The sequence below is a fragment of the Ictalurus furcatus genome, chromosome 11, assembly GCF_023375685.1.
Source record: "Ictalurus furcatus strain D&B chromosome 11, Billie_1.0, whole genome shotgun sequence".
Classification (NCBI taxonomy): Eukaryota; Metazoa; Chordata; class Actinopteri; order Siluriformes; family Ictaluridae; genus Ictalurus; species Ictalurus furcatus.
The window spans coordinates 1,940,001-1,958,600 of record NC_071265.1 but is presented as its reverse complement, the minus strand read 5'-3'; the positions used below and the strand labels follow the sequence as shown (position 1 = coordinate 1,958,600).

Sequence of the window (18,600 nt, the reverse complement as noted above, 5' to 3'; positions counted from 1 at the left end):
AAGAGGGGAAAACAACCCAGAACTAGAACATTCATGCTGGGAATTGTTTTCAGCTTGCTGCAGACTGAAAGAGGCCGAGCGTCCTGATGTTTTTCCGACTGATGATGATACGTGATGTGATTTTTCAGTCCCTAGGGGATGGGCAGGACCGGCTGCTCTGGATCTCAGAGCTCCACACAGAAGGAATTCCCTGAATATACCATTATCTCATCGTTATGTACCTTTAAACATAACTCCTGAATGTTGAAACTGAAGCAAAACGTTTTTATCCGTTTAGACGTGCTCACGCACATGGTGTCTAGTCTTCTCTACAATAAAACACTCTCACGTCAGACAGCTATAAGTAATAGTTATAAGTTGCCAGATCACGTCTGTGTCTTTGCGCGTAGGTGACGATGCGGACCTGTGCAGTGAGCTGCTGCAGGAGTCTCTGGATGCCCTGCGTGCCCTCCCCGAGGCCACGCTGTTCGACGAGAGCACCGTGTCATCCGTGTGGCTGGAGGTCGTAGACAGAGCTACCAAATTCCTCAGGTTGGGAGAGGGTTTATGCGTAGTTAAACATACGGCTTCACAATAGCACGAATTATAGCATAAAAATAAGCCCTTTACATGAGAACACATGAAAGAATATTGTTACTGTAATGGCAGGAATATGCCTTGACAAACATTTATCTTAAATAAATAAGTAAATAATTCATTCCTATAATGGCATGAATATGCATGGAAATAACGTTGTTACCATAGTGACACACACACACACACACACACACACACACACACACAACAAGGTCAGTTAGATGAAAATAAAATATTTACCGTAATGACACGAGTACACGTGACAGTTCTTTTTACCATACTGATGCGAATACACGTGAGGATAACATTCTTTTACCATAATGACACGAATATATGTTTAAAAAAATTTGTCGCAATAATAACACAAATGCACATGAAAATAACATTCTATTACAGTCATTATGCAAACACACGTGAATATCAGTTTATGAAAACAACTTTGTTACCGTAATGACACAAATCTTTAGAAGGGATTAAATCACAATTCTAAAGTGCATTTACTATCATTATTTATTTATCATTATTTACTTATTTTCCCATCTAACATTAATGACTGAAGTGATTTATTTATTTTGGATCAGCGAAGTGCACGGAGGTGGGACTGGTAAAGCTCCCAGCGGCATTCCGCTGCAGGATAAGCACCTGGCCCTGGCTATTCTGCTGGAGCTGGCTGTTCAGAGAGGCACGCTCAGGTACACACCGCTTATAACCTCTTTACACAGCAGGATTCTGTCCTAGGTCAGGGGTCAGCACCTGCGTAAAACGAATTCTGTATAAGTTTATTAATGTTTGGTGACGAAAGATGTCTTGTTTCAGTTTTTAAAAAAAATGTGAACAGTCTTCTGTTGCAGTTTATCCAATCACATAATATTATGTAAAAAAAAACAAACATAAAAGAGTACACAGTAATGGCTGCGTGTGATTATAGCCAGCTGTTGTCCGCCGTGCTGCTGCTGCTGAGGCTCTGGGACAGAGGCACCAGAGAGATGGATAACGAGCGCTCCAGCCAGGGCACCAGCGCCCCCTTACTGCCCCTGCTACAACGCTTCCAGAGCATCCACAGCAGCAACGAGGAGCCTGTCCCTGAGGAGGAGCTCGAGGTTCGGGAAACTGAATTAAAACCTGTAGAACTGCAGCTGGTGTGCGTTACTGTCTCGCTATAAATCGTCCTCTCTTCTCTTTCAGATTTTATCTGCCCCACTGAGCCCGAATGAAGGTTTCCTGCGATACCTGAACCTGCCCCAGGACAACGAGCTGGCCATTGACCTGCGGCAGACGGCTGTGGTCATCATGGCTCACCTGGACCGCCTGGCAGTGCCCTGTAGCCCCCCGCCATGCAGCTCACCCACCTCCAGCAAGGTACTGCACCTGCCACTCTGCTTTTACTTATTTTTAAACGTCTCAAAAAGGTGAATGTGAAACACGGCACTAAATTTGAACAAACGTTTACAGTATTAATAATTGATAGTTATGAATTATCAATAATTCTAGGAAAATAATCGTTAGTTGCAGCAATAGAAAATATTGTTTCTATAATGAGACAAATTTACATGTGAATGTCATTACCGTAATGACCCTAATACACATCAGTTTATAAAATTAACATTACCGTAATGACCCTAATCCACATCAGTTTATTAAAATAACATTACCGTGATGACCCTAATACACATCAGTTTATTAAAATATCATTACCGTGATGACCCTAATACACATCAGTTTATTAAAATATCATTACCGTGATGACTCTAATACACATCGGTTTAATAAAATATTGCTGTAATGACCCTAATTCGCACAAATATCATGGTATAAAAATAACATTACCGTAATGATCCTAATGCGCATGAATAATAGATTATCAAAAATAACATTACCGTAATGACGCTAATACGCACAACTATCACTTTATAAAAATAACATTACTGTAATGACCTTAATACTGAAAAGAATATTACCGTAATACATATGAATAACACTTTAACATAGATTAGAATAACATTTGTACTGTTATGACATAAACATGCATAAATATTAGTTTGTGAAAATGACCCTGTAATCAATCCACAAATTGGTTCTGTAAGATAATGTTCTGTTAGCGCAATGTCTTAAATACACCATGAAACTATCATTATCATAAAGAACTGAATGCAGGTAAATTTCAGCTTATTAAACTAGCATTCTGTTCCCGTAATGACGTAAACGCACAAACATCACTTTATTAAAATGACCGTAAACCCAAATACACGAGTATCACTTTATGAAAATAATATTGTTACCCTTACGACACAAATACCCAAATTGCTCGAATGACCTTTGGTGAAAGTTCTAATTTGTTTTTAATTTGCATAGTCATAAATATGTATGTTTTGTTACTGTTTATTGTTGTACTAGTTTAGAACGGCACATACAGGGATATTTTAATCCTGATGTGTTTGTATTATGAGGCTTAGGAATGTCACAGCATTATATTGTTTAGAGCAGGAGCTAGACAACAGAAATAATTTGTTAATCCCTGTTTATAGCTTTCCTTTAGGTTTGTTTTTCATCTCGCTGGTCTCTCTTACTGTTTATAAACTGCTGTTTAATTCATTCCCCTCTCTCTCTCTCTCTCTCTCTCTCTCTCTCTCTCTCTCTCTCTCTGCCCCTCTCTCTCTGCCTCTCTGCTTTGTTGGAGGACCAGGGTCCTGTGCAGGTAACCGAACCTGTTGTATATGTTTGTTTATTTATTTATTTATTTATTTATTTTGGTATGGACAAACACAAAGAGGTTATGTTGGTGGTTATTTTTATTATTATTGTTTTAATTCCATAGGTTTTTTTTTTTTAAAACCTATTTATTTTACCAAGGGTGCCAATAATTCTAGAGCAGACTAAAATCAAAAGGTTTTTGCTGTGAATTGTCAAAAAAAATAGTTTTCAAGATTTTAAGAATTAGGTTCTGTCCATGACTTTAGAGAATTCCAGAATTTGGTGCTCAGTGTGTCTCCTTTCTATCTATCTATCTGTTTGTTTGTTTATTTATTTATTTATTTATTTATTTATTATTTTTTAAAGAGTACGTTGCAGGAGGTGATTGGTTGGGGGTTGCTGGGATGGAAAGTCTACGCCAATCTGAACGGACCAATCCAGTGCAAAGCTCTGTCCAACCTGGGCGTAACCCAAATCGTGTGCTCAGAGAAAGGCTTTCTCCTGCTGTCCATCACTGGTGCTGTCTACACTCAGAATTATAAAAGCACCACCCTAGTGAGTGTCCCATCACACCTTTTAGTGCTCAGTATTTTGCACGACTGAAGTGCTGTCTGCTAATTATCCTGTCTGTGTGTGTGTGTGTGTGTGTGTTAGTCCCCTATGCTTCTTCATAGCCTGGCATCCAGGAAGATAGTGAAGCTGGCCGCTCACCCTGAAGGCCAGCATTACCTCGCTCTCTCGGCCAACGGAGAGGTTTTCTCCTGGGGATGTGGCGACGGAGGACGTCTCGGACACGGAGACACCACGTAAGAACTCCTGTCTTATTCGTTTATTTATTTATTAATTAATTAGAACGGTTTATTCTAAAACAAAATAAGATTACGACCTGCAGGTAGAAATGAAAACCGCTTGACCGCACGCACCACAGGGTTGGTTCGAGGAATTGTTCCAGCTGATCGCTAAACGGACTTGTGCTTAATTTGCATAATATTCAAGAAAAGCACATTTCAAACGTTGCTACGTTTTCAAAAATCTTCTACGGTTGGGATTTTTACGGCGCGCTTTAGTGAATAAGTTGAAGCTGCTTGGTTTGGCAGGTATTTGGACGAGCCGATGATGATTGCGGCATTTTCCGGGAAGCAGGCCGGGAAGCACGTGGTGCACATCGCCTGTGGCAGCACCTACAGCGCCGCCATCACCGCAGACGGAGCTCTGTACACGTGGGGCCGAGGAAACTACGGCCGTCTGGGACACGGTAAAGTCTGACGACTTCGTCTTGGTGTGCAGCACTGACCCTACGTCTTTTTTATCAAGGTTATCCTCAGCCTAATCTGATTTTTAACATTATTTTGGTCTCTGGTTGGGCGCAGGCTCCAGTGAGGACCAGACCACGCCCATGCTGGTGACCACTCTGAAGGGGCTGAAGGTCCTCGACGTGGCCTGTGGCAGCGGAGACGCACAGACGCTTGCAGTCACAGAGAACGGTATGAACCACTGAATAGAATTGTTATTATTTATTTATTTTACATTTTGAACGTGCTATGTTTTATAACTTAATAATTCAGTGCTGCACTGTTTCTGTAATTCAAGTAATAACTATACTTATTATTGCTTGATTATTTTTAAATAATTTATTTTAATACTTAAAATGTTCTATTGCTCTCTCTTCTTCTCTCTTTCTCTCTCTCTCTCTCTCTCTCTTTGTGTGTGTCTTTCTATTGCTCTCTCTCTCTCTCTCTCTCTCTCTCTCTCTCTCACTGTGTGCAGGTCAGGTGTGGTCGTGGGGGGACGGAGATTACGGGAAGCTGGGTCGAGGAGGCAGTGACGGCTGTAAGAGCCCTAAGCTGGTGGAGAAGCTGCAGGATCTGGACATAGTGAAGGTGTGCTGTGGAAGTCAGTTCTCAGTGGCTCTCACTAAAGACGGACAGGTTTACACCTGGGGTAAAGGAGACAACCAGAGACTGGGTCACGGCACCGACGAGCACGTCCGCTACCCGAAACTGCTGGACAGTCTGCAAGGTCAGGCTTTAACCACAGGTCCTCTTTCTATAGTAGGTCCATATGGACATTATGGGGAGGAGCTTCAGCATCTATAATACAGGTGATAAAAGGTCTTAAACACAGGCCAGGTGAGAAACGTTCACTTGGAGCTCTAAAGAAGACCAGCAGTGAAAAACATCTTCACCGTGAAACTTCTTCCAAAATGTATAGTCATTTATGCAAATGAGGCTAAAAAAATATCCATATATTTGCATACTTTACTATATTTAATAGTTGGTCGATGCTGAATTTTAAAAAATTGTATCACTATGACTGTCGAGAGTAAGGCTTTTACCCAAATTAAAAAAAAAGTTTGCTGGAAAACTTTTCAGTATAAAATGTAGTGTAAATGCAACAATAATCAATATTTAGTGATTTTTAAAAAAAATCTATTTTTACAGATTTAAAATGCGATTTCATATTTTTCCGCTCTAGCTAGCGTGTCTATAACGTTTCTAAAGAAAACTGGCATGTATATCATAATGACGCGTGATGTATAAATCAAGAAAAGAGCTTTTCAGGGATGTATGACGTGATCGTGAAATGGGCGGAGCTTAAAGCCTAATTTGAAGCACGACATTGAAATAAACATTTTTTTCTGTTGTTTTGATGTTTATTGCTTAAGTTTATCAGACATTTTACAAATGCTGTTGATCCTAAGATCTGAAGATGATTGACCAAAATTGTTGCGTCTACCTGCGGAGTTTTGCCTTAAACGTGATGGTTGTGATGTACAATAAATCGTCATGAATACGTCTCTTCGTCTTTCCCAGTAATTTACTGGCTTCTGTTCACACCAGACCTTCTGATAACGTCCTGAGGTTTGTACTGAGTCTCAGAACAATGCTGATTAAATATCTCGTGTGTGTGTGTGTGTGTGTGTGTGTGTGTGTGTGTGCACGCGTTGCTCCACAGGTAAAAAGGTGGTGGATATAGCCGTGGGCTCCACACACTGCCTGGCCCTCACTGAGGATGGGGAGGTGCACAGCTGGGGCAGTAACGATAAATTTCAGCACTTTGATACGCTCTTCTCCAACAAGAAGCAGCCTAAAGCTCTGCCAGGACTCAACTCCAAACACATCGTGGGCATTTCCTGCGGTCCAGGACAGGTACTGATGCTGAAGTGTTCAGATCTCCTGATGTCTGAATGTTGCTCTGTATGTATGTAATATAGCGATAGATTGGTTCTTGAGGGTGTGGCCTGTTGAGCGTTTAATTTGATAATATAATACAATGTTTTGATACAACTGTTCCTACAGAGTTTTGCGTGGTCGTCGTGCTCGGAGTGGACCGTGGGGCTGCGCGTGCCCTTCGTGGTGGACGTCTGCCCCATGACGTTTGAGCAGCTGGACCTGCTGTTGCGTCAGATCAGCGAGGGGATGGACGGCAGCTCGGACTGGCCTCCGCCTCAGGAGAAGGAGTGTATGGTGGTGGCCACGCTCAACCTTCTCCGACTGCAGGTGTGTGTGTGTACTGTTTATGTGGCTGTTTATATGTGGATACTTGGTTGTGTTACTGCTGGTTAAAGCCTCTCTCTCGCTCTCTCTGTGTGTGTGTGTGTGTGTGTGTGTGTGTGTGTGTGTGTGTGTGGGTGTAGCTCCACTCTGCGATCAGTAATCAAGTGGACCCGGAGGAGCTGGGGCTGGGCCTGGGCAGCAGTCTGCTCAACAGCCTGAAGCAGATGGTGGTGACGCTGGCCAGCAATGCCGGGGTGCTGAACACGGTGCAGGCGGCTGCGCAGGCCGTGCTCCAGAGCGGCTGGTCAGTACTGTTACCCACCGCTGAGGAACGAGCCAGAGCCTTGTCCTCACTGCTGCCCAACGCAGGTCAGTTTCAGATCCACCTCCACCTCACCACACGCTCCACATGACTCAGAGCACTCACATTAGTGTGTGTGTGTGTGTGTGTGTGTGTGTGTGTGTGTTTCAGCCTCCAGCCACGAGATGAGCGTGAGTCCAGGCCGGAGGTTTATGATTGACCTGCTGGTCAGCAGTCTGATGGCAGACGGAGGGTTGGAGTCCGCTCTGAACGCCGCCATTACAGCCGAGATTCAGGTCTGTGTGTGTGTGTGTGTGTGTGTGTGTGTGTTATCTACCATAAAGGCACCCTAGAGGGCACTATCATGTGTTATCTACCATAAGGGCACCCTAGAGGGCACTGCCATATGTTATCTACCATAAGGGCCCACTAGAGGGCTCTGCCATGTGTTATCTACCATAAGGGCCCCCAGAGTAACATTAAAAATGTTACTAAATCAACCATGGCACTTGTATGTAATACCCACCTCTTTCCCCCCTCCTTTATAGATTCTACAGTCTCTTTTTGGGAAAAGAAGGGTCTGAAACGCTTTGAGGATCTTTTCATTAATAATGTGTTTGCAAACTTTTCTGAATTATCCTGGTCATTCAGCCTGCCTCCGTCTCGCCTATTCCGTTTCTTTCAAATTAATTTGGACAATAATTAACATTGTGTCTCCTCCCTATTCGCTGGTTCTCCCTCCTTACCTACAAAGTCTGCATGGGAAGAGGTGTTCAAGCTGAATCCTCATAAGGGCGGCATTATCTCACGGATATATACAACGATCTGGTCACAGGACGATTCTTACAATATCAAAACCATTAGTGCTTGGGAAGAGGAATTGGGCCTGGAGCTTGAGGATGATTACTGGGGCAGAGCGTTAGATAATATACGTACCACCACGTCATGTGTTAGACTCAGTTTCATACAATTTAAAGTGGTCCACAGAGCTCACCTGTCTAGGAGTAAACTATCTAAAATATATCCCAATGTTCCTGTCGTGTGAAAAATGCAAACTTTCTCCCTGTAACCTCAGTCATATGTCTGCATTCTGTCCCTAACTGCAGAACTTTTGGAACTCTTTCTTCGAAATATGTCCGACGTTCTTAAAATCAAATTGGATGTCTGTCCTCTAATTGCTGTCTTTGGTGTTTCATCTCAGCGTCAGCCTCTGAACCATAAACAAGCTAGTGTTGTGGGTTTTGCATCGTTACTTGATCGGTGCAGAATACTGTTGTCTTGGACCTCTCCACAACCCCCCTCTATATCAGTCTGGCTTAGAGATTTAATCTTCTTTTTAAAACTTGAAAAAATCAAGTATAACATCAGAGGCAGGGGTGACTCATTTTTGGGAAAATGGCAACAATTTATTACCTACTTCAATGATGTACGCCCCCTGGAGGTGGATTGAGGAGAGGTAGACGGTAAACACTAATCATCTTACCCCCCCCTTTTTTTTTTTTTTTTAATTTTTGTTTTTTGGTTTGTTTGTTTTTGTTTTTCTGGTTGTTTTTTTTGTTGTTTTTTGTTTTCCCCTTTCTTTTGGTTTTGGCTGTGATTATTTTGTTGGGGCCGGCTATGGTGGGGTTGTTGGATGGGGTGTTGTAATGTAATATAATGTGTAAAATGCGATTTTCCGATAAAAATCCTATGATTTTTTTTTTTTTTTTTTAAAAAGGTTACTAAACATGAGTTGTGTGTTGGCTCAGGACATGGAAGCTAAGAAGGAGGCGCAGAAAGAGAAGGAGATTGACGAGCAGGAGGCCAACGCCTCCACCCTGCACCGCTGTCGCACCACCCTCGATAAAGACCTCATCAACACCGGCATCTACGAGTCGGCTAGCAAGCAGAGTTTACCGCTGGTCCAGCTCGTGCAGCAGCTGCTCAGGTACACACACCTGCACACACCTGTCACGTTCACACCTCACTGTTATTGGGGAAGGCTCTCAGCATCTCTCCTCCTCCTCTTCTCCTCCTCTCCTCGGTGCAGGAACATGGCCTCACAGACGATCGGGCGTCTGAAAGACGTGGCTCGGCGCATTTCACACTGCCAGGACGCAGAGCAGGTGAGTAAAGAGCGCTCGGCCTCGCTCGACCTGCTGCTGCGCTTCCAGAGACTGCTCATCTGTAAACTGTACGTGGGAGCCAACGGCACCGCCGGGGTCGGGGATTACAGTGAGTGTTAGAACATGCATGTGCGCACACACACACACACACACACACACAGTAATATGTCAGCATTACAACGGTATAATGAGGGCTGTTGTGTTGCTTGCAGTTTCCCTCAGGATCAATCAAGTGTCTGTCTTTCTTTCTTTTTGTTTCTCTCTGTTTTTCTATCTCTTTCTTTTGTAATTTGTTTACTTTCTGTCTTTTTGTAATTCTTTGCTTTCTGTCCTATTTTTTCTGTCTTGTTTTGTCATTTTACTTTCTTTCTTTTGTAATATTTTTCCCCCTCCCTCTCCCCACCCTCTCTCTCTCCCCCTCTCTCTCTCTCCCTCTCTCTCTCTCTCTCTCTCTCAGCTCTGACCCAGTCTGAGATATTGGGCGTGGGCTCCCTGTTGAAGAAGTACATTGCGTTGCTGTGTACACACATCGGAGACATCCTGCCTGTGGCCACCAGCATCGCCTTCAACAGTCACCGTCACTTTGCTGAAGTGTCCCACGTCATCGAGGGAGATCTTACAGGTGAGAGACCGTCTCTTAATCTCACCACCACGTCCCTGCTTATTTTCCTATGATTTCTGCGGTCTGAGTAGTTTGTGTGTGTGTGTGTGTGTGTTGTGCTGTCGTTCGTGTTGCAGGTGTCCTGCTCACCGAGTTGGTGGTGTCCATCATTCTGCTGCTGACTCGGGATGCAGGTCTGATGCAGGACACGGGCTCCATCCCTCTGCTGGCTGCCCTGCTCGAGCACCTGGACCGCTTTAACCACCTCGCCCCCGGCCACGACCGAGACGACAACGAAGACCTGGCCTGGCCTGGCCTCATGGGTACGCCCATACGCTCTGGCTCCACCCGTTTACCAATACCCAGACCGACCGTACGGTTTAAAGGTCATAAATGTGTCTGTTCACAGGGTTGTTCTTCACAGGACCGGGCACCAAGAACAACGAAGAGGTCTCGCTTATACGCAAAGCCGACCTGGAGAACCACAACAAAGACGGCGGCTTCTGGACAGTTATCGACGGGAAAGTCTACGACATCAAAGACTTCCAAGCGCAGTCTCTTACCGGAAACACCGTTCTTGGTACGAAAACGTTCGAGATGTTTAGCTAGTGTTCATTTATGGACGGTTTGGTCGTGGGGAGAAAAATAACCCTGGTACATATCACTGTTATGAATTTTTGGCCAGTAATTTTAAATAAATGAACGAATAAAGGTATTATTTTTGTCTTGTTCCACGTTAGTAATGCAAATGATTTAAATATAAATAACACATCAAAATCTTTGGGATCCTCAAATGCCTGGTCTTTTTTCAATTAATTAATTAATTAATTATTATTTATTTAGCATTTCTGGAGGTAAACAGAAACTTATTTATGCCCAAGATATCTTTAAATCCCCCCCCCCCCCCTCTCTATCTCTCTCGCTCTTTCTCTCTCTCTCTCTCTCTCTCTCTCTCTCTCTGGTAAATCAGCGTGGCATTCAATTCATTTGTATACTGGATTCTGATTGGCTCTTGTATTTTGTGATGTCATAGCACTTTCAGATCATGTCTACCCAGAATTTTGATTATCTCCTGAGACTATTTAAAAAAATGAATAATAATTTTAAGGAGAAAAATGTGAAAGTGTAGTGTATACATAAGATGATTCTTCTTCCTCTTATTATTATTTATTTATTTGAATTGGCTTGTAGCTGTCTATATAAAGGCTTTGAAATGAGATCATTGGTCACATGCTCACCCTCTTTTCTTCTCCTCTGTAGCTCAGTTTGCTGGTGAGGACCCTGTGGTGGCTTTAGAAGCTGCGCTACAGTTTGAGGACACGCGAGAGTCCATGCAGGCTTTCTGCGTCGGACAGTACATGGAGGTAAAGTCTGTGTCCGGGTCTTTTGTTTTTCAGTTCTACATGGACAGTGGTGTAAAATTTATAGCTGACTCGACTCCTGCTTCCAGCCCAACCAGGAGACCGTGACGACCCCGGACCTGAGCAGCCTGTCGTCCCCTCTGATCGACACAGAGAGGAACCTCGGCTTACTGCTGGGGCTTCATGCTTCTTACCTGGCGCTGAGCACGCCTCTGTCGCGAATGGAGCTAGAATGTGCAAGTGAGTCTTTTATGTCTAACATTTCTGGAAGGAGTCTCCGGTGTTGGCGCTTGTTGTAATCATCGTTCTGAATAAACGGGACTGATAAGTTTTTACGTTTGTGTTTCAGAGTGGCTGCAGTCGTCCATCTTCTGCGGAGGTCTTCAGACCAGTCAGATCCACTATAACTATAACGAGGAGAAGGACGAGGACCACTGCAGCTCTCCAGGGACCACTGCACCCGATAAGGCCAAGCTGTACTCGCGCAGGATCACGCTGAGTGACCATGCACAGCCTTTCCTTCAGGCCATCGCTGACAACAATATGCAGGACCACACTGTGAAGGTACACACACATGCGCAATTCGGATGGGATCAGATTTCCAGACATGTTGCCGGAGGTAGTTATCTGTAGTAGTTCTGATTGTTTCTGTTGCTCCATGGTTGACAAACACGGAAAAAGGGGCCTTCTAGGTTGCCCCAATGGTAGATAAAAATCAGTGGAAGAGTGCCCTCTAGGGGGCCCTTATGGTAGATGAAATTTGATAATGTGCCTTCTAGGGTGCCCCAATGGTAGATAAAAATCAGTGGAAGTGTGCCCTCTAGGGGGCCCTTGTTAAAGTCTCCCGCCTGTATTTCAGGACTTTTTATGCCAAATCGAGCGCTGCTGTAAGCAGTATCACCTCATCACTCCCATCACCTTTCCTCTGGAACACCCTGTGGAGGAAGTGGGTCGCCTCCTGCTCTGCTGCCTTCTCAAACACCAGGACCTTGGTAACCTAGCAACCACGTCAGGCGTACTCGTCTGGCAGACATTGCTGCGTTGTGTTTGTACTCGCTACTTTTTCTGTTTTCCTCCACGTGATTCCTGTTTGTTGTGCTGTAGGTCACGTGGCCCTCTCACTCGTCCATCAGTGTGCCTTGGCTGTGGACCAGGCGAAGCAGAGGTCCCTCCCTAAATCTGTGATTGACGTCTGTCGCATGGTCTACCAGGCCAAGTGCTCTTTAATCCGAGTAACACGCTCCCTTTCTCTCTCTTCTCTTTATTTACATTTCACACTTTTTACCTCAGTGATGAGGATCTCCTCCTGCTGCAGAACCATCAGAGCTGGCAATGTTTGCATGAATGTTTGTAAAAGCAGTAAACAGGAAAAAAAACACAGTAAACCGTTCTGACTGGCAGTAAACAATAAACAGCACTAAATAGGAGTAAACACACTAAACTGTATTAAATGACAGTAAACAGTAATAAAGTAATAAACTGTAGTGAACAGTAATAAATTATAAACAACAATAAACTGTAGCAAATAGTAATAAATTGTAAACAATAATATAGTAAACAGTAATAAACTATAGTAAACAGTACTAAATTATAAACAATAATAAACTGTAGTAAATAGTAATAAATTGTAAACAATAATAAACTGTAGCAAACAGCAGTAAACAGTACTAAATTATAAACAATAATAAATTGTAAACAATAATAAACTGTAGTAAACAGTAATAAATTATAAACAGTAATAAACTGTAGTAAATAGTAATAAATTATAAACAGTAATAAACTGTAGTAAACAGTAATAAATTATAAACAGTAATAAACTGTAGTAAATAGTAATAAATTGTAAACAATAATAAACTGTAGTGAACAGTAATAAATTATAAACAGTAATAAACTGTAGTAAATAGTAATAAATTGTAAACAATAATATAGTAAACAGTAATAAACTATAGTAAACAGTAATAAATTATAAACAGTAATAAACTGTAGTAAATAGTAATAAATTGTAAACAATAATAAACTGTAGTAAACAGCAGTAAACAGTACTAAATTATAAACAATAATAAATTGTAAACAATAATAAACTGTAGTAAACAGCAGTAAACAGTACTAAATTATAAACAATAATAAATTGTAAACAATAATAAACTGTAGTAAACAGTAATAAATTATAAACAGTAATAAACTGTAGTAAATAGTAATAAATTGTAAACAATAATAAACTGTAGTAAATAGTAATAAATTGTAAACAATAATAAACTGTAGTAAACAGCAGTAAACAGTACTAAATTATAAACAATAATAAATTGTAAACAATAATAAACTGTAGTAAACAGTAATAAATTATAAACAGTAATAAACTGTAGTAAATAGTAATAAATTATAAACAATAATAAACTGTAGTAAATAGTAATAAATTGTAAACAATAATAAACTGTAGTAAACAGCAGTAAACAGTACTAAATTATAAACAATAATAAATTGTAAACAATAATAAACTGTAGTAAACAGTAATAAATTATAAACAGTAATAAACTGTAGTAAATAGTAATAAATTATAAACAGTAATAAACTGTAGTAAACAGTAATAAATTATAAACAGTAATAAACTGTAGTAAACAGTAATAAATTATAAACAGTAATAAACTGTAGTAAATAGTAATAAATTATAAACAGTAATAAACTGTAGTAAATAGTAATAAATTATAAACAGTAATAAACTGTAGTGAACAGTAATAAATTATAAACAGTAATAAACTGTAGTAAATAGTAATAAATTGTAAACAATAATAAACTGTAGTAAACAGTAATAAATTATAAACAGTAATAAACTGTAGTAAATAGTAATAAATTGTAAACAATAATATAGTAAACAGTAATAAACTATAGTAAACAGTAATAAATTATAAACAGTAATAAACTGTAGTAAATAGTAATAAATTGTAAACAATAATAAACTGTAGTAAACAGCAGTAAACAGTACTAAATTATAAACAATAATAAATTGTAAACAATAATAAACTGTAGTAAACAGCAGTAAACAGTACTAAATTATAAACAATAATAAATTGTAAACAATAATAAACTGTAGTAAACAGTAATAAATTATAAACAGTAATAAACTGTAGTAAATAGTAATAAATTGTAAACAATAATAAACTGTAGTAAATAGTAATAAATTGTAAACAATAATAAACTGTAGTAAACAGCAGTAAACAGTACTAAATTATAAACAATAATAAATTGTAAACAATAATAAACTGTAGTAAACAGTAATAAATTATAAACAGTAATAAACTGTAGTAAATAGTAATAAATTATAAACAATAATAAACTGTAGTAAATAGTAATAAATTGTAAACAATAATAAACTGTAGTAAACAGCAGTAAACAGTACTAAATTATAAACAATAATAAATTGTAAACAATAATAAACTGTAGTAAACAGTAATAAATTATAAACAGTAATAAACTGTAGTAAATAGTAATAAATTATAAACAGTAATAAACTGTAGTAAACAGTAATAAATTATAAACAGTAATAAACTGTAGTAAACAGTAATAAATTATAAACAGTAATAAACTGTAGTAAATAGTAATAAATTATAAACAGTAATAAACTGTAGTAAATAGTAATAAATTATAAACAGTAATAAACTGTAGTGAACAGTAATAAATTATAAACAGTAATAAACTGTAGTAAATAGTAATAAATTGTAAACAATAATATAGTAAACAGTAATAAACTATAGTAAACAGTAATAAATTATAAACAGTAATAAACTGTAGTAAATAGTAATAAATTGTAAACAATAATAAACTGTAGTAAATAGTAATAAATTGTAAACAATAATAAACTGTAGTAAACAGCAGTAAACAGTACTAAATTATAAACAATAATAAATTGTAAACAATAATAAACTGTAGTAAACAGTAATAAATTATAAACAGTAATAAACTGTAGTAAATAGTAATAAATTATAAACAATAATAAACTGTAGTAAATAGTAATAAATTGTAAACAATAATAAACTGTAGTAAACAGCAGTAAACAGTACTAAATTATAAACAATAATAAATTGTAAACAATAATAAACTGTAGTAAACAGTAATAAATTATAAACAGTAATAAACTGTAGTAAATAGTAATAAATTATAAACAGTAATAAACTGTAGTAAATAGTAATAAATTATAAACAGTAATAAACTGTAGTAAATAGTAATAAATTATAAACAGTAATAAACTGTAGTAAACAGTAATAAATTATAAACAGTAATAAACTGTAGTAAACAGTAATAAATTATAAACAGTAATAAACTGTAGTAAATAGTAATAAATTATAAACAGTAATAAACTGTAGTAAATAGTAATAAATTATAAACAGTAATAAACTGTAGTAAACAGTAATAAATTATAAACAGTAATAAACTGTAGTAAACAGTAATAAATTATAAACAGTAATAAACTGTAGTAAATAGTAATAAATTATAAACAGTAATAAACTGTAGTAAATAGTAATAAATTATAAACAGTAATAAACTGTAGTGAACAGTAATAAATTATAAACAGTAATAAACTGTAGTAAATAGTAATAAATTGTAAACAATAATATAGTAAACAGTAATAAACTATAGTAAACAGTAATAAATTATAAACAGTAATAAACTGTAGTAAATAGTAATAAATTGTAAACAATAATAAACTGTAGTAAATAGTAATAAATTGTAAACAATAATAAACTGTAGTAAACAGCAGTAAACAGTACTAAATTATAAACAATAATAAATTGTAAACAATAATAAACTGTAGTAAACAGTAATAAATTATAAACAGTAATAAACTGTAGTAAATAGTAATAAATTGTAAACAATAATAAACTGTAGCAAACAGCAGTAAACAGTACTAAATTATAATCAATAGTAAACTGTTGTAAACAATAATAAATTGTAAACAATAATATAGTAAACAGTAATAAATTGTAAACAATAATAAACTGTAGTAAATAGTAATAAATTGTAAACAATAATAAACTGTAGTAAATAGTAATAAATTGTAAACAATAATAAACTGTAGTAAATAGTAATAAATTATAAACAATAATAAACTGTAGTAAATAATAATAAATTATAAACAATAATAAACTGTAGTGAACAGTAGCAAATTGTAAACAGTAATAAATTGTAACCAATAATAAAGTAGTAAACAATAATAAACTGTAGTGAACAGTACTGAACATGTGCCCCCCTCCCCCCGCCTTCCCCCAGACTCATCAGGAGCAGGGCCGGTCGTATAAGGAGGTGTGCGCTCCCGTGATCGAGAGGCTGCGTTTCCTCTTTAACGAGCTGAGGCCGGCGGTCAGTAACGACCTGTCTATCGTGTGCAAGCTGAAGCTGTTGAGCTCGCAGCCTCGTTGGAAGATGATCACTCGGAAACTGATCAGAGAGCTCCGGAAGAAGAGAGGTGAGCTCCGACCTGGCAGATCTTAAAGTCTTCAATACCTACCGCTGCGTTTGAAGAGTTATAATCGTCATTGCGCATCTTCCCTCTCAGTGCCTAAGAAGTCAGAGTCTGCAGATGTAGAGGAGATTAAGCAGGAGAGAGACGGGACCAACGAGGAGGAGCCTCCACTTCCTGTCAGTCCCACACCTGTGGACAAGAAACAACCTGTTAAATCTCCCAAGGTGAAGGTCTGATACGCTGCTAGTCCTGTGTCTCTGAGCGTTATCCCTGCTACAGCGATGTGACTGGATGTGTTTGGTCAGCACCACTGTTCTGTCTGTAACGATGTATACTAAGTGCTTAGGCTTCTTTGTTACATAACCCTATTTTTTTTTTCCCCCCCTAATCCTCCGTGTCTCAGGATAAGTGGCAGCCGCTGCTGAACACGGTGGTGAACGTTCAGAAGTACCGCTGGCTGAAGCACAGCGTGCATGGCTCGTGCTCTCAGTCCAGCCTCATGGGCACCATCGTGGAGTTTGCTCTCAAAGAGGAGCCTCTCGACGTGGAGAAGATGAGGAAGTGCCTCCTCAAGCAGGTGCACAAGAAGCACGACTCTGGGATCGATCTGCATGTTTAAATAATTAATTTCATATCGTTCTCATTGTAGATTGCCGTTTGGATAAGACGCAGAGCTAAATTAGTAGTTTTCCGTTCAAAACAAACGTCCCAACGTGGAAAAACAAGCCTTTAATTTATTCACGAAGGGGTATTTTAAACATTGTTGTAATTGTTGGGGAATCTTTGTGGTGTTAAGCGGAATAACACACTCCAGACTGTCTGCTTATAGAAAAATAACGTTAAGTGAGAAGTAGATGATGTTTTGAGCAATAAATATGTCGTGAATTAATGCCACAAAATGCTTTCGACAAATTATATGGTAATGATATGCAAATGATTAAAGAATACCCGGAAATATTTATCCACAGGACGCCTTTAGCTAGATAGCTATCTCAGCCGATATCATCGACCAACCGAATGATTGTTGTTATGGTTACGACAGGTTTGGCCTGGTGGTAAATAAAAATTGAGAATCTGATATTGAAGTCGCACTTGAACGCTGGCGAATATGCAGACGTTGGGGGCGTGTCTCACTTTGCATATTCGTGTATATTCAAAGATCCTGGCTTTAGATTGAGCGGTGCGTGGAAGAGAGAGGCCGGATTGTTTTATTTTTAGATAAATTACACGTAAATCAGTCCGAAACCGATATGACCCATGTGACGAGTGAATGTTGTGTCCACAGCTGGAGAGGGCAGAGGTGAGGCTGGAGGGTATCGACACCATGCTGAAGCTAGCGTCCAAAACCTTCCTGCTGCCGTCTGTACAGTACGCCATGCTCAGCGGGTGGCAAAGGGTCGTCCCCGAAGGTCCTAACATAGGGTAAATATCCGGCTCGCCACTCCTGTTCACGTTTTATTAGTCCTTTTCTTTCACGCGACGTCATTCTGTATAACGGCGGCTATTCCGAGGAGGCGCTTCTTTCCTGTATCGGCTAAGAGGTTTCATTTTTGTGGAGCCTCGTAGCTACGTTCGCTAGCTATCCTAGTACTGCGTGATGAAACGCTATAGGGTTCTTTTTAACTGTTGGATTCTGGATTCTGATTGGTCAGAATGTCTTGACTAAATTTCTGTAGCGGTATATACGTTTTCTGTAAGGAGATGTTTATTTTAATTGATGGAAGGAGTCTCCAGTGTCGAGCTGTAACTATAAGTAAATTTGTTTTTGTTTTTTTTTGTTTTTTTAATCCGATTAACTTCTAAAAAAGAGAGGCTGATGAGGCTGCTATAACGTAAATATATATAGCAAGGACAGGAACTAGCATATTTCATGGACGTCCCACATTAACTGTAAACGGATAAAATAAAGTACCAGGTGGCGTTCTTAAATAAATAAGAGTTGCAATAATGGGCGAATTGCTGTAGTAGAAGAGGAATAAAACACTGATGTGCTGCTGTAGAAAAACGACCCTG

General features: G+C 38.9%; 1 protein-coding gene across 4 annotated transcripts in view; it reads left to right on the top strand.

Moving 5' to 3' along the window:
* Positions 1 to 18,600, top strand: part of herc2 (HECT and RLD domain containing E3 ubiquitin protein ligase 2) — a 62,188-nt gene that overhangs the window by 7,990 nt on the left and 35,598 nt on the right. For 3 of the 4 annotated variants that reach the window (XM_053635883.1, XM_053635882.1, XM_053635881.1), the window contains exons 7-33: positions 390 to 531; positions 1,158 to 1,268; positions 1,505 to 1,676; positions 1,762 to 1,935; positions 3,634 to 3,822; positions 3,922 to 4,073; positions 4,365 to 4,522; positions 4,638 to 4,751; positions 5,035 to 5,286; positions 6,223 to 6,416; positions 6,567 to 6,767; positions 6,905 to 7,133; positions 7,237 to 7,361; positions 8,814 to 8,992; positions 9,095 to 9,279; positions 9,628 to 9,792; positions 9,909 to 10,094; positions 10,181 to 10,351; positions 11,032 to 11,135; positions 11,222 to 11,372; positions 11,482 to 11,696; positions 11,992 to 12,124; positions 12,237 to 12,364; positions 16,395 to 16,590; positions 16,681 to 16,811; positions 16,991 to 17,164; positions 17,873 to 18,009. In XM_053635883.1, the coding sequence (XP_053491858.1) occupies positions 390 to 531; positions 1,158 to 1,268; positions 1,505 to 1,676; positions 1,762 to 1,935; positions 3,634 to 3,822; positions 3,922 to 4,073; positions 4,365 to 4,522; positions 4,638 to 4,751; positions 5,035 to 5,286; positions 6,223 to 6,416; positions 6,567 to 6,767; positions 6,905 to 7,133; positions 7,237 to 7,361; positions 8,814 to 8,992; positions 9,095 to 9,279; positions 9,628 to 9,792; positions 9,909 to 10,094; positions 10,181 to 10,351; positions 11,032 to 11,135; positions 11,222 to 11,372; positions 11,482 to 11,696; positions 11,992 to 12,124; positions 12,237 to 12,364; positions 16,395 to 16,590; positions 16,681 to 16,811; positions 16,991 to 17,164; positions 17,873 to 18,009 (4,468 nt within the window). Of the gene's footprint in view, positions 1 to 389; positions 532 to 1,157; positions 1,269 to 1,504; positions 1,677 to 1,761; positions 1,936 to 2,080; positions 3,823 to 3,921; positions 4,074 to 4,364; positions 4,523 to 4,637; positions 4,752 to 5,034; positions 5,287 to 6,222; positions 6,417 to 6,566; positions 6,768 to 6,904; positions 7,134 to 7,236; positions 7,362 to 8,813; positions 8,993 to 9,094; positions 9,280 to 9,627; positions 9,793 to 9,908; positions 10,095 to 10,180; positions 10,352 to 11,031; positions 11,136 to 11,221; positions 11,373 to 11,481; positions 11,697 to 11,991; positions 12,125 to 12,236; positions 12,365 to 16,394; positions 16,591 to 16,680; positions 16,812 to 16,990; positions 17,165 to 17,872; positions 18,010 to 18,600 lie in introns of those variants that run through there. The other variant, XM_053635884.1, reaches the window with a different exon arrangement.